This window comes from Sturnira hondurensis, unplaced genomic scaffold, assembly GCF_014824575.4.
Source record: "Sturnira hondurensis isolate 20B ecotype Veracruz unplaced genomic scaffold, ASM1482457v3 Scaffold0013299, whole genome shotgun sequence".
Classification (NCBI taxonomy): domain Eukaryota; kingdom Metazoa; phylum Chordata; class Mammalia; order Chiroptera; family Phyllostomidae; genus Sturnira; species Sturnira hondurensis.
The window spans coordinates 5,786,210-5,799,653 of NW_028085930.1; the positions used below are offsets into that span (position 1 = coordinate 5,786,210).

Genomic DNA, 13,444 nt, shown 5'->3' on the forward strand with positions numbered 1-13,444 from the left:
GGTTCTCTCCCTCCCGTTGCGGAGCCTGGGTGGGCGGACCGACGCCCCCCAGCCCCGCAGCGCCGCGGGCCCCGCATGACATCAGAGGCTGGGGAGCGCGCAGAGCGCAGGCGCCGGCGGAGGAGTGAGGCGGGAGGGGGCCGAGTCGCGCGGCTCAGGAGAGCGCCCCTCCGCCCCGCACGAGCCCTTGCGCTCCTCTCCCGCCTCACTGTCCGCGCCGCGCCTCCGGCAGCCAGAGCGCCCCCCTCGCGCTGCTGAGAGCACCGCCCGCCGAAGCCCAGCCCAGCCAGCCATCCTCCTCCTCCTCCTCCTCTTCCTCCTCCTCCTTCGCCGTCGGCGCCGGACACGCAGCCGCAGGCCGGGGCCGGGACGCAGCTGGGGAGGCAGGGACGCGCGCAGCCAGCCCTTCCCCCTCCGGCTCCCGCACCGCCGGCCGCCTCCCCTCGCCCTCCGCTTCTCCCCTCCCTGTTCCTTCGCTTCTCCTCCTCCGCCTCTCCCGGCCCCGGCTTCCAGCACCATGTCCGCAGGGGGAGATTTTGGGAACCCGCTGAGAAAATTCAAGTTGGTGTTCTTGGGGGAGCAGAGCGGTAAGTACCCCGCTTATTCCCTTGGCTTGGCGCCGAGTCGACCCCCGCCGCCAAATTATCCACCCCTTTGGGACCCACGGCCCGGGCTCGGAAAGGCCACTCCAAGCCCGGGTACCGGGGAGGGATGGGCAGGTGGAGGTCAGGACCGGCTCGGGCGGGGCCGGGCAGGGGAGGGGCCAAGGATAGAGATGGGAAAAGCGCTGGGACCAGAGGTGGGGGAGACAGTGGGATCTTGGGGTGGGGTCTAGGGGTGCGGGTTCAGGTGCGGGTGCGGCGCGACGGGAGGCCGGAGGGCGGCGGCTCGCCTGGTAGCGCCGGCAGAAGCGTGAAGGCGTCGGGCTCGCTGGCTCGCTTGCATTGCGGCACTGGCTGCGGACGACCGGGCAGGTGGCGGGGTCTGGGGGAGGACAGACGCCCCTCTAAGGGGAACGAGGTGGGTCTGGCATCTGCCGTCCCCCACCCCAGTACACCGGAGGGGTTGCCTGAGGACCCTGCCAGCAACCATGAGTAATTTCGGGCGTCCAGGCTGGGGCAAAGGGCCTGGACGCAAGACCGATACCTGCTTCCTTTCGAAGGGGGGAGTCCGGGCCTTGGGGGCACCTGCTTCCCGTGGCTTATGTCCCCTGGCTACTTCCCTGGGCACAGAAGGTTCTAGACCCGCTGCCCTTCACCGGCATGTGTTAGTCTCTTTTGGGGTCCAGGATCTAGGCGATGACAGACGGCAAGGATTCCCCAATTCAAACCAGATTTGGGGGATGATATAGGGATGCCTCGTACCAAGAGGCCACAGTGAAGCCTGGAGTTGGACAGAGAAAGGACCAGGCGACACGCCCTGCCTAGCTTCCCTGCACCCCTCATGAGAGCGCTGACAGCGGATTCTTCCCACCCCCACCTCCCAGCTCACCGCCCTTCCTGGGGGAGGGGAGGTCACCGTGGCAGCCAGCCAGGGGCTCAGGAGAGGGGAAGAGAACTGGCTTCCCTGTTGCTAGCAGCCTCCCCTGGGAAAGCATCTTTGAAACCCAGGTTGGTCCCAAGGTGGGAAGACCGGATTGAAGAGCATGGACCCCTTTGACACCTGTAGGAAGGAGTGGTTCTCAAAACATCCCTCCAGAGGCCTCTCACCCTGGTGCGGCAGGCCCTGCCCAGCTCTGCTCAGGGAGAAGGCAGTCCCCGAGGGCAGGACTTTCAGCTGCAGCTCTGCAGACCAGTCCAGTTCACCTGGGTTGGTCCTCTCTATACAAGGGGCCAAGACTCAGGCAACCTTGGGAGCACCTGGTGGGCTCAGGGAACAGTAACTGTGGTGTGTGCATATGTGGGTTGTGGGGGGCACATGGCAATCCCCTGGCTGCTGCTGCCCAACCTCTGGGATGGATGGTAAAGAGAAGACCATCAGAAGGAGGTCAGGCCCTATCATGGGGATGGGGCATTTCAGAACAGGGCCAGCTGAATTGGCCAGACCTGTGTCCTGGACCCCAAGTTTCCGATCTTAAGAGATTCCAGTTTGAGAGCTTTACTCCCCCACCGCCACCCCCATCCCCACCTGGGGACCTGAAGGTATTTTAGGGTCTCCACATCCCAGTGCTGCCAGCCTTATTGGGGCTGGGGCTTGGGGCCTGGGTTCTGGAGCCCAGGTGAACTCTTCAGGGATCAGAGAGCCTGGGAGCTGAATTCCTTACTTGTAACTAACTCCAAGAGCATGAGGCCTCTCGGAGTTTCAGTTTCTGTTTCTGTGAAATGGTTACTTGAGAGCAGTCCTCTTATTCCTTCAAGGTTCCCTAGTGCCTCTCACAGGGCCTGGACCCTGGTAGGTTTCTCAACAAACATTTGTTTATTCCAAGTCTGAACATGTTGTAGTGAAGGGCAGGGCTTTGATGCGGAGAATGTTTCTGGTGAATTTGAGTGAAAACTCAGGGCTCTCAGTATCCCTGATGGACTGAGGACCCTGCTGAGGACTGCAAGTCCCCTTTGCTCCTAAAATCACAGAAATGAGAGCTTAGGCCTTAGAGATGGAGCCTCTACCTCCCTGGCATGTTTAGGTGGACGTCTGAGCCTCTCTGGAAAGGGGAAGGCTTGCCCAGAGTCCTGTTGTGAGTTGTTATCACTTCCGGGGCGGAAACCCACATCTCCTCTTCCCAGTCACTAACCTGTCATTGTGAAATATAATAAGATGACCTTGAATTGGGGAAGCCCAGAGTTGGGGAGCCTCCCCAAGGGAGGGTGAGGGTTGCCGCTATCTGGTCAGGCTTGGGGCTGGGTTGGGTGACCTGGTGGGAGCCACTTGGGTGACCAAGTGGCTCCTTGGTTGGGGGTAGGGTTTGTGAGCCCTTAGAACGTGGCCATTGGGAATGTGAGGCTCTGCTGTCAGTGAGATTGGTTATAGGCTCTTCCGGCCCCTCCCAGCAGGGAGCCCTAGGCTCTGAAAAGCCTCTTCCTACTCAGGTGTGTCATCAGTGGGTTTCCTTAGATTTTACAAAGCTTTCAGGGTCTCTGAGTTCGGCAGGAGTCAGGTGGGACTGGGGAATTACCACTGCAGCCTCCGCTCCTTCGGAGGGAGACCTCTGGCCCTTCCCCCCACCCTGGCTCTCCCTCCTGTGTGACCTCAGAGGTTCCCTCACCTTCTGCTCACAGGAGACTTGGGCTTGCTGAGCTTGATAGAGCTTTCTAGAGCAGCGGGGCTTGCCTATATGAGCTGAGTCCACTGGAAAGGGGCCAGGAGAGGGGGCTGGGGGGATGTGGCCTTCTCTTGTTTCCTGTGCCTGGCGAGTGGGAGAGGACAACTGGATTCCGAAAAGGAGTATCCAGCCTGGAGCCTGGTGATGAGGAGAAGCATCAGGACTTCAAAGATGCTGAGGGCCTGGTTTGAGTGGGAAGCCCTCAAGGAGCCACTCAGAGAGAGCCCGTGAGAGAGCCCCCGCTCCCGGCAGCAGAATGACTGCTGTCCCCTGGACAATGGAATACAGGTCGGCTGTAGGATTGTGGGGGTAGGGGCTACTGTGGACCTGGGATGAAGGGTTTCCTTGCAATAGGAGTGCTGTCCAATCTTGCCGATACTTAAGTGGCTCTCAGGGCCTGCGGGTCATGCCCTTGTGCTGATGGCAGTGGTGGGGGACAGAGGGCATGATACACACCAGTCCTGGCTGGGGCACTTGGTGGCATCCTCAGATGAGAGGCACCAGCAGGTGCCTAAGGAAGGAGAGTGGGTCTGTGGGGTGCATGTCTTTCTCCTAAGTCCTGCTGGCATTCTAGGGGAGTTGGGCGCATCTTGGCTTGTGTGGTGAGGAAGGATTGGATGTGTTGGCTGCGCTCTGGCCTCCGCTGACCTTCTTTCCCCAAGACTCCTCCAGCCGAAGCAGGAAGGTGGCTGGACACAAGTTCAGGCTGCTTTCCCAGCCTGGGGCAGCAGGCCAGCTCCTCCCTCGGACCAGCTGCCTCCCTGTCCTGCCCTTGCCCCTCGTGCTGCTACAGGTGCCATCCACATTGAGCACAGTGTGAGTGGTGTCCCGGGAGCTGTGCAGAACAGTGGCCCTATGTGCGGCTGCCACTTGGTCCTTTCGTCATTTGTTCACTCCCCCTCTCCCCCTGCACCTCCCTCTCTCTCCCTTCCTCCTTCCATCATCCATTTATTTAATCAGATCTTTGGGTGTCTCTCTGCCTCCTGGAACTTACAGTCCACTGGGGAGTGCAGACATTTGTGGGTATAATTACAGTGAGGCCTGTGAGAGCCACAGCGGCTGCTCTGGAAGCACACGGCAGAGGAGGAGGTGCTTCTGCAGGCCGCCAATGGTACTCCTTTGGGTTGGGTGCAGAGACTAGGTCCTGCAGGGCTCCCGCCCTCTCCCCAGGGAGCTCTGTCTGTCCTCCTGCGCTGGAGAAAATGTGTGGGGTAGACACGACTGACCCTTGACTCTCTGGTGTCTGGCTTGTTGTTAGTGCCGAGGAGGGGCTGTTCCTCCACTCCGCTTCCCTTCCTCTGGGGTAAGGAGCATTGATCGGCCCCCACTGTCTGGAGGGTGAGCCCTCCCCAGCCCAGGGCCTGGCTGCCCCTGACCCCTGCCCTCCCACTACCCACACCACCCTTGACCACACGAAGAGCCTTGGCTGGCCTGGTGCTAGCGCCTGAGGCCTGTAGCAGAGCTTTTCTGCCCCCACCGCCTCCCAGACTGGCTGGCTCTGCTGTGCCCAGCCCACCCGCACATCCACCGTGTTTGTTTGTTCCTGAGCATTTGAAAACCAAAAACAGTCACTTTCCGCTTTGTGGCCTCTCTGTTGTCTCCCTTACTCAGGATTTTTTAAAAAAGATCATTAACTTTTTTCCGAAGTACAAAAAAACCTAACTGGATTTTGAGTCCCTTGAGGGGAAAGTTCAGAGCCTTCAGAAGACTAGGGCTCTGTCATCGGTGCCCCTCCCATCTCCAGGAGGTCGGTGCTCATTAATGATCTCAGTTTGAAAATGATGAGATTATCCTGCTGCTTGAGATTTGCTGATGGCCCCTCAGTAGATTAAAAGTGGAGGGAGTCAAGGCAGGTTTGAAATAGGATTCTTCATCCTGACACCTGCCACTTTCTCAAGCAGAAAATTTTTACTAGCCACACTTAAGAATCTTTCACAGACCACTAGATCATTTAGTCTTGGTCGTGCCCAACTCACAGTTCATCTCCTTCCCAGGACACCCCCATCCCCACCACCGCTGGAGACAGATGAGAAGCAGTAAGGCCACCAGAGGTGGGAAGTAAGGGACACATCCGAACCTGACGCCAACAGAGCTCACTGTGAGGTCTGGGGTATGTCACCAGTCTGCCCTGCGCCTTAGCTTCCTGGCCTTACTTTCTCTCCTCCCAGTTTCTCTTCCTTCTTCAGAGTCTGGGATGAGAGTAGAAACCTTGGATGTTGGATACAGACCCAGAACCTTTGCTTCATTCACTTAGAAAGGTGTGTATGAGGTGAGAGAGTCAGACACCAACATGAGAGTTCACCTGTACTTGGTATAAGAGAAAGTGGCACCCTCGATGCTGATGACAGAGACGAGAGAACTGACCAGAAGAGAAAAAAGAAAGAGAATACATCCGATTGTGCAGATGTACCAGAAATTGGCATCTTTTGTGTGATCTGATTATCATTATCATCTGAGCCGCCACATTGGAATGAATCCCATTAAAATATAGCAAAATAACCTCATTGTCCTTTTGTCACTACGTCCCTGAAGTCAGCCCGTGAACATTCATCCTTGCAGACGTTGCCCTGGCCTTGCAGACTCACAAGGGCCCGTGGTGGGTGTCCCGGCTGCAGAGTGCCCCTGCCCTCCCCACCTCATGTCCTCTGCTGTTGCTGAGTGCACGAGCCCTTAAGTGTGCAGGGCCGAGGGTATCAATGTAAATGTTTTAGAAAAATTATTGGACAGAACCATTGCGGAACATGAGGAAAGGTTAGGTAGACCAGCAGAATTCGTGAACATCAGGGTGGGCTACTGCCAAACTGCTGGGACTTTTCTCCCCTGTCCGTCTGTCTGTCCTCCTTTTCCATTCCTCACCAGGAGAAGAGAAGATGGGAGAGGTTGCCAGGGGGAGAAGTACCAGACAGGCCCTGATATAGGCAGGTCCCGTTAGAGCAGGTGGCTGGGAAATGGAGGCTGGCAGGGCCTGGGGACCTAGGCCCCAGGGGACAGAGACCCTGGGCCAGTCCTGCTTCCCTGGGCAGGACAGGAGAAGAGAAAGGCACAGGACTCCTAAGAGAGGTTCTTGACCGTTTCTTGGGACTTGAAATTTTCAATTTCCTGTATTATTTCTATAACTTCTGCCTTAAGCCAAGTGGGATGTTTCTTTTAAAAAATAAGTGTTCACTGCTATGAATACTTTTATCAATTTAGTAAAATTTGCTTTTAGTGGAAAGGCATATTTAGCCTGGTCTCTTGGTATTAAGCCCAGTGGTGTCCCAATCACCTTTTCCCAGGTGGTGACACATCCAAGGCACAGGCTGGGGTGCGTGAAAAAGCGGGTTATACCCTGGCCCAGCGAGTGGAAAGGAGCCGTTAAAGCAAAGGCTGCCCCCAGGAAGTGCATGACAAGGGGGGAATCCTGGAGCCCCAGCAGGTGCCCAGCAGCGGCCTCAGCTGTGTGCCTTCTGTGCTGGGGCCTGCCACTCTCTTCCAGGGCCTGGACAGTCAGTGGTGAGGTTGCCTTAGTGGGGTTTCCCCAGGGAAAGGGGCTTGCAGCATGGAGGTAAGCGGCTCTCCCAGCTTCCCCTGTGGCGGAAGACGAGGTGAGGGTGAGTCCCGGAGGCTGGCTCCGCCGTGCGCTGGCACTTTGTTCTGAAGGAGAGGGGGGAACCAGTGGAGGGTCCCCAGCTGGGGAGAGTGGCTCCGTCACATCCACACATAGGGAGGATTGTCATTCTAGGGCCTCGGATGGAGGATGCGTGGGAAGGGCTCTGCTCTTCCTGACCAAATGGAGTGCACCCTCCTGGGTTTCCGTGCCCTTCCTCTAGTTAACCTCAGACAGCTTTTATTTAGGAACCCCCACACTCCTGAGGCTCTGAACGGGGCACCCTGAGATAGATGTGGGGTCCACCCATTCTCAGGTCAGGAGGCAGCGGACCGTGAGAGCTGGTTATGCCCAAGGACTCACTGCTCATGTGGCAGGATTAGAATTCGGACGCAGGTCCCTGTGAGAAACAGTGAGCTACTGGCCCTCGTGCCTCTGAGGCAGGCCCAGGCCAGGGAGTAGGGAGGATGGGACAGAGGACCACTGCGGCCTTGTGGACATGAGGTCAGTTAGAAGTGCCTCTTAGGGAGTGTGTCAGGCTCTTGTGGAGGAGAAGCCTTCAGATCACAGCATGGGGTGGGCAGGAGGAGTCTGTTGACTCCCCCAAGCTGGCGAGGGGCACTGGAGCCCTGAGAAGGAGGGGAGTAGACTGCAGGAAGGAAGCTGGTTCTCCATGTGGGCATCTGGTGGAGCTGGAGTTGTGCATTGTGTAGCAGGCACTCTGCCGTGGCACTGAATGCACTGCTTGTTTGGGGTGGTTTGAAGGGAGTTGGTAGAGAGTATGGGTTGTAGCTCGTATCCTCCAAAGTCCTTGGCCCAGTGCGTAAAGGAAAGACACTACCCGGGTTTCAGCTGAGAACTAATTACCGAGATGGGAAGAACCGAAGTAAGTGGCTGGCCCCCTCCTCCCCACACCAGGCCTGGAGCTGTCAGGGCCCTGGAGACCCTGGATCTGTCCCAGGTCACCCACCAGCCATCTGTGTGGTCAGATAAGCCCCATCCCATCTCTGGCTTTCTCCATGTGTCCCCGAACACTACTGGACTGAGTGACCACGCCAGCCAATGGAGCTCTACCTCTGGTTCTGTAATTCGGTGCCAACTCAGAACAGGATGCCAAGCTGATAGCACTCCCAGCTGGAGACGGCACTGCTGGCCGGAGTGGGGGGGATTAGAGGGGCTTGGAGGATAGGGGTGTGGGATCAGGGCATCTGCCAGCTGTTTTACCCCCAGGACTTCTGCCAGCAGGCCCTGGGGCAGGGTCCTCTCCAGCCCGCTACTTCTTCCCCTGGGAGGCATCCTTGCCCACCTCGCCGGGCTCAGCCTTCCCTCATGTGCCCCCAGGGTACCCTGGTTCATCAGTCTGAGGATGGGTTTGGCCCAGGTTGCCAGGCAACAGGGATGGGGCTGTCCTGCCCTTCCTGCTGCAGGCAGGCACTTATTCTGTACAGAGAGGACCTACGATGAGGACAATAGAACATGTGACAGCTCCCAGGTGCTCCAACTCTGGGACACTTCTCTCTGCAGCCAGGTGACGGGTGGTACGCAGGGAGGGCCAGGGAAGGGCCAGTGCCAAGAGGGGTAGGCAGTGTCCCAGTCAGGCCAAGCCAATTTACTGACCCAGCCCCAGCTCCTACTCCTACCTCATCTCTTACTCCGTCCTCCTGAGACCTGGCTTCCTCCCTGGCCCCGCCCCCTCACTGTCTGCATGGTGTTGGGTTGGGATAGGACCTCTTTTTCCTCACCAGACACTAGGGTGGTTACTACCTTGGGGTTTCATGAAGGTGAAGACGTCAGTGCATGACGCATGGTAAACACTCAGGCGCCAGGTAATTTTGTTAATGAAATAGTGACAGCCATCCCCTCTTTGCAGATGTGTGAGGGAGAGGCAGGTAGGGGTGCGAGGTTTTGAGAGTCATTCATCTGTCATTTTTGTGTCATGAGCTGGAAGGTGCACCTCTGTGCGCTCTGACAGGTAGAGCTGCGCATCCCATTTTGTAAATGAAGAACAGGAGGCTCTGAGACTCGGAGTGGTTGCTGCTGAGCTGGGAAGAGCTCCGAGGTCTCTGACTCCGCGGGGAGTGATTTCCCAGCTACCCATCCTGGCAGGGAGTAGGACAGACTCCCCCTGCTCGGCTTGGTGGGACCCCCACAGCTGCCCACGGGAAAGCTCCTCACTCTCACAGCTCTGGTACTTCCCCAGGAACGCAGCCCTGGTGGACCGCAGGGGCAGAGGCTTCGAGTGAGCTGTTGTGATGAAAGCAGCACTAGGCGAGGTTATCAGGTGGTGAGTCTCAGCCAGTGTGAGTGCTCAGTACGGAGCAAGGCTGTGGGCGTGGCCTGCCGGAGTTGTTAGGGGCGGCTTCCCCGCTGAGGTTGTGCCCAGTGAGCAGGAGTTCGCTGGCAGACCAGAAGCTGGGGCATGGTGAGCAGAGGGCCCTGCTGTGTCAAGGTTAAAGACTGTGAAGGGCTTGCGGCTTCCTGGGAATCGGTTGTGGTACAAGGTGGTGGACTGTGGCCGAGGGGGGCATGGCGTGGTGGGAGAAGGAGTTGGACCCGTACAAGTAGGCGGGGTCAGGCCCCAGAGGGCCTCACTCCCACGTGCAGGAGTCTGGGTCTTCTCCCCAGGAGTGAGGACCCACTGGGGCGTTTTGGTTGAGGTGGGGCATGCTCATGGATTAGAAGATGAAGGTCGAAACAGAGGACGGATAGTGAGAGATGAACATCCTCTGGCTCTGAAGTTCAGCCCCACTGGAGGTGTGTGTTTTCTTGATTCTTTTCTGTAGAGAGAGGACTCAGGAACGGCGAAGGAGTGTGGAGGAGGAGCTTTTGTTCTCTACAAGGTCATACCACACTCAGATATACCGAAACTGGCCACCTTGAGCCCCGATGTCCTTCCTGCCTGCACGATGCCTGGGGTTCCCCGACTGCACTGTCCTGCCAAGAGGGTGCCCCAGGGCTGTGGGCAGCTCTCCCCGACTGTTGCCTTCTGCCACCTGCTCAGGGCAGAATGTACTACCTGGCGAGAAGCTGATTATTAGCTTTGTGAGCTCCCCGCCCTCTGTCCATTGGGAGCTTCCCTGGCCCCTTGTGCAGCTTCCTATCACTCCTTCCCTTGCTGGTCTCCTCTTCCTTTGCTTTCTCCCACGGATTCCCGTGCTCTTCTCTGCCAGCTTCTAGCTCCCCAGCAAGCTCAGGGAACCCTGAGGACTTGAGCGAGGCAGTGAGGTAGAAAGGAGAGCCCCCCTCTCTGCCTTGGAGATAGAAACCCAGTCTTAAGCTGGCTGCACAGAAAGCGAAGGACAAGAGCCAGGGAGCCAGAGAAGAGGCAGGGGCTGCCATCCTGAACCCCGCCCTAGCCCTGAGCCAGCAGCCTGTTCAGGTCAGTCGGTACAGTTTCCCACCCCCAGGCTTCCTCAGGTCTGTTCTCAAGGCCGGAAGTCCCAGCCCCAAAGCCCTGGTGACCTCTGCTCCTTGCTCCTCTTGTCTTCTATCCAGGCAGTGCCCACGGAGGTTACCAAGCACCACCTGTACTGCTTTGCTGGCGGGGTTGGTGGGTGGAGAATATCCTATTATACATCATCAGTGATCACAGCACGTTTCAATCACCACCCATGGGCACTTTGAGCAGTGCCAGATTGATTGTCTGTGAGGTCAGGGTAGTGAGGAGATCTGGGCCCTCAGCTGGGTGCTCAGCAGGGGTGTCTCCCCTGCCAGGATTGCTGGCCTGCAGAAGAACTGGCCTACAGAAGAAAGAACTGGCCTGGAAGCCGGCCACAGACAGCTCAGTTCAGCTCTGACCTGTGTGAGTCCCCTCTGTTTCCCCAGTGCCCCACCCCTGGGGCAGAGGCAGGACCAAAAGCACCATTCCTGGTTCAGACAAGTCCCTCTGGGGGTGGCTAATTATGAGAGGTAGGGAAAATGTTCTGTTCCGACCCTGTTGCCGAGTGGGGAGTTAACACTGCACCGACTGTAGAGGGTTAAGTGAAGGATTTAGGACGAATGTTTCTTGTTGATTTCCCCCTGCAGTGAAGAGAGGGGGCCCGTAGAGAAACGGAGAAGAGAGCTGTGAAAGTACTGAGACTGAGGAGGGAGGCACTGCTACCAGACATAGACAGACCTAGAGGAGCCACACTCACAGGGCTGTATTCTTCTGTGCCCTAGGCGGGGCTTTGGAACAGCCAGGGTGGTTTGCAGCTCTGGGCATTGCGCTGTCCATTCCTGGGTTCTGACCAAATAGAACTGAAGGCTGGAGTTTCCCGTGGAGGCGTTACTGTGCACTGGGCCACAGGAGCGATGGGCCCAATTCTGTACTCGTGTGGAGGACAAGGTGGGGAGGGGCGGCTGCTTTAACAAGGGCCTGTAGGTAACCTGCAGCCAGGCAGAGCAGGAGTGGAGAGAAGGGCCCTTCCCTTGTGCTGGGGCCAAGGGAGGACAATTCGTCGGCTTTCCTGCCCCTGTGCTGCCAACGCCTGGCTTCCGTGAGCAGACTGAGCTTTGTCCCTCCCTCCTCAAGGCCAGTTTGCTCTGCGGCTCTGGGCCCTGCAGTTCCCAGGCTGCTGTGCTCTGAGCAGGGAGTAGTGTTGAGGCCAGCAGATCTGTGTTTAGTTCTGCTCTTCTCTGAGAGCACCTCTGGGAAGGGTTTTTCTTTAGGGAGAAGGAACACTGCTCCCAAATTATCCACTTAGTTTTTAGGATATTAACAGATCCCACTTGTACCACCAAGATCCAGAGATTCTTCCCTGGTTCTAATTCAGTAAGTTTCTCTTTCGCTCCCCTGCATCCAGCCAAAACACTGCAGGCTTCTGCCCCGACCAGAATATGAAATTCAGGCCTGAGAAGGTTCCCAGCTGGCTTACCCACCCTGCTTCTCTCCCACCTACATCAGATGAAGGCAGACCCCCTGGTGTTGGGACAGAAGAACTTGACTCTTCTGTTGCCACCAGGCAGCAGAAGGGTGATCACTGTGATCTGTGATCTTTCCAGAAGGCAGGGTTCTGCAGCTTAGAACGGTTTGCTCTCCTTGGCACCTCTCGTGTTGCTCAATCCCACACTTGGGCAAACCTTATGGACTCAGGAACCTGTGAGATGGAACTCCCGGCAGAGATACTGACTGGCCATGACCCTGGTGCTGGGTGACCTTGTGCAAGGGGCCCCTCTTCCCTGCCTTCACAACACCTCAGCTCAGTGAGCAGCTTGGAGAAGATCAGCTCCAGATGTCTTTATGGCTCTTGCCGTCTGTGGTGCTGCATTTGAGAAGGGCTTCTTAGGGACCGGGAGCTTGTGGGTTGGGGACAGGTGAGCCTGGCTATCATCTCCTTGTCCTGGTTACCCTGGCATTCAAGTCCAGTGGGCAGACTGGGGCATTGACCCAGTTCTCCTACTGCCTTACTCAAGCCTGGCCCTCTGGCCACCCCAAGGCCATCATCATTTCTGGTCTGACAGGGTGGAGACACAGTGCTCCCCCTGCCTGCTGGGTGGTCCTGTGCCCACTTCCAGGCCCTCAGTCCTTGGAGTCTAGAGGCCTTTTCCATCCCAGGACATGAAACATCATCTGGAAAGCTTTCTCTGCTCTTTGAGTGAATCCTGAGAATGTGACTTTCAGTCTGTCCTCGGGGCAAGCAGAGGTTTCCTTTTGTTGCCCAAATGGGGAAATCTGCACATCCATTCTTCTCTCACCAGCTGGGTCTGGAGGCGCAGGGCCTGGGATTGCTCCCACTCCCCCCTCATTAAAGCAGCAAGGTGAACAGCAGGGAGCGGGCTGTGTGAGGAAAGGAGGGGACGCTGGGCCAGCAATGTGCTGGGGACAGCACCCTGGGCTCATGGAGCCCTCAGAGTCAGAGCCCACAGCCGTCCAGCCCAGGGCTCCCTCTGAGAAGGGGTGGGCATCTAGGAAGATGCCCTGCCTGCAGCAGCCTGCAGTCTGCCTGAGTCTGGTCTCATGGCCAGGCCACAGCTGTGCCCCCCTGGATGGGAGCTGTGGGCCCATTGTCACAAGGCCCCTCAGACTGGACCTCAGTGGACAATCTAGGAAACTCAAGCTGTGCCTCTCTCTCCGCATTCTCACTGCCCCACCCTCCTCTCCCTGTAATGGAGGCTTTTAACATCAGTGCCACCAGCAGTTCGCTTGGCAAAAAAAGGATAAACATGAGCATATATATTACTTTACCCAACTCCATGCTGTGGATGGGCCGAGAGTTCCTATCAGTTAAATACACGGCCAGATTGCGTTAATACTAGCTGCGTCAAAAGACCAGCTGGAGATGGGAATTAAGCACACATACACTTCTCTCAAACACACATATACCCACCACATATTAATTCTTCACAGCACTCAGGCAGCCACTCAGACACATGGACATAACTGGCATGTGTAGGCTGTGGCTGGAGCTGGGCCGAGCTCTGAACCAATTGAAATGGACTGTATTCTGCGCAACAGTCTGGCCAGCCAAGAAAGCCAGGCCGGAGGGTAACTGCGTGCTGTGGTCAGGAGCTCCTTTGCTGAGCTGATGTTGGAGGGCTGCTGACCCTCACAGCCAGCGGGTGCTGGTGATGGTGTTGCTGTGGAGCCTGGAGGAAAGACCCTGTACCTGTGTGAAGCT

At 57.3% G+C, this 13,444-nt stretch overlaps 1 protein-coding gene across 1 annotated transcript in view; it reads left to right on the forward strand.

Annotated features, from left to right (window-relative positions):
• The first annotated feature begins 203 nt into the window (after positions 1-203).
• RAB6B (RAB6B, member RAS oncogene family) overlaps positions 204-13,444 on the forward strand; it is a 55,646-nt gene continuing 42,405 nt past the window's right edge. The window contains exon 1 of the mRNA XM_037061255.1: positions 204-587. Within this exon, the coding sequence (XP_036917150.1) occupies positions 518-587 (70 nt within the window). The 5' untranslated portion in view covers positions 204-517. The remainder of the gene's footprint in view (positions 588-13,444) is intronic.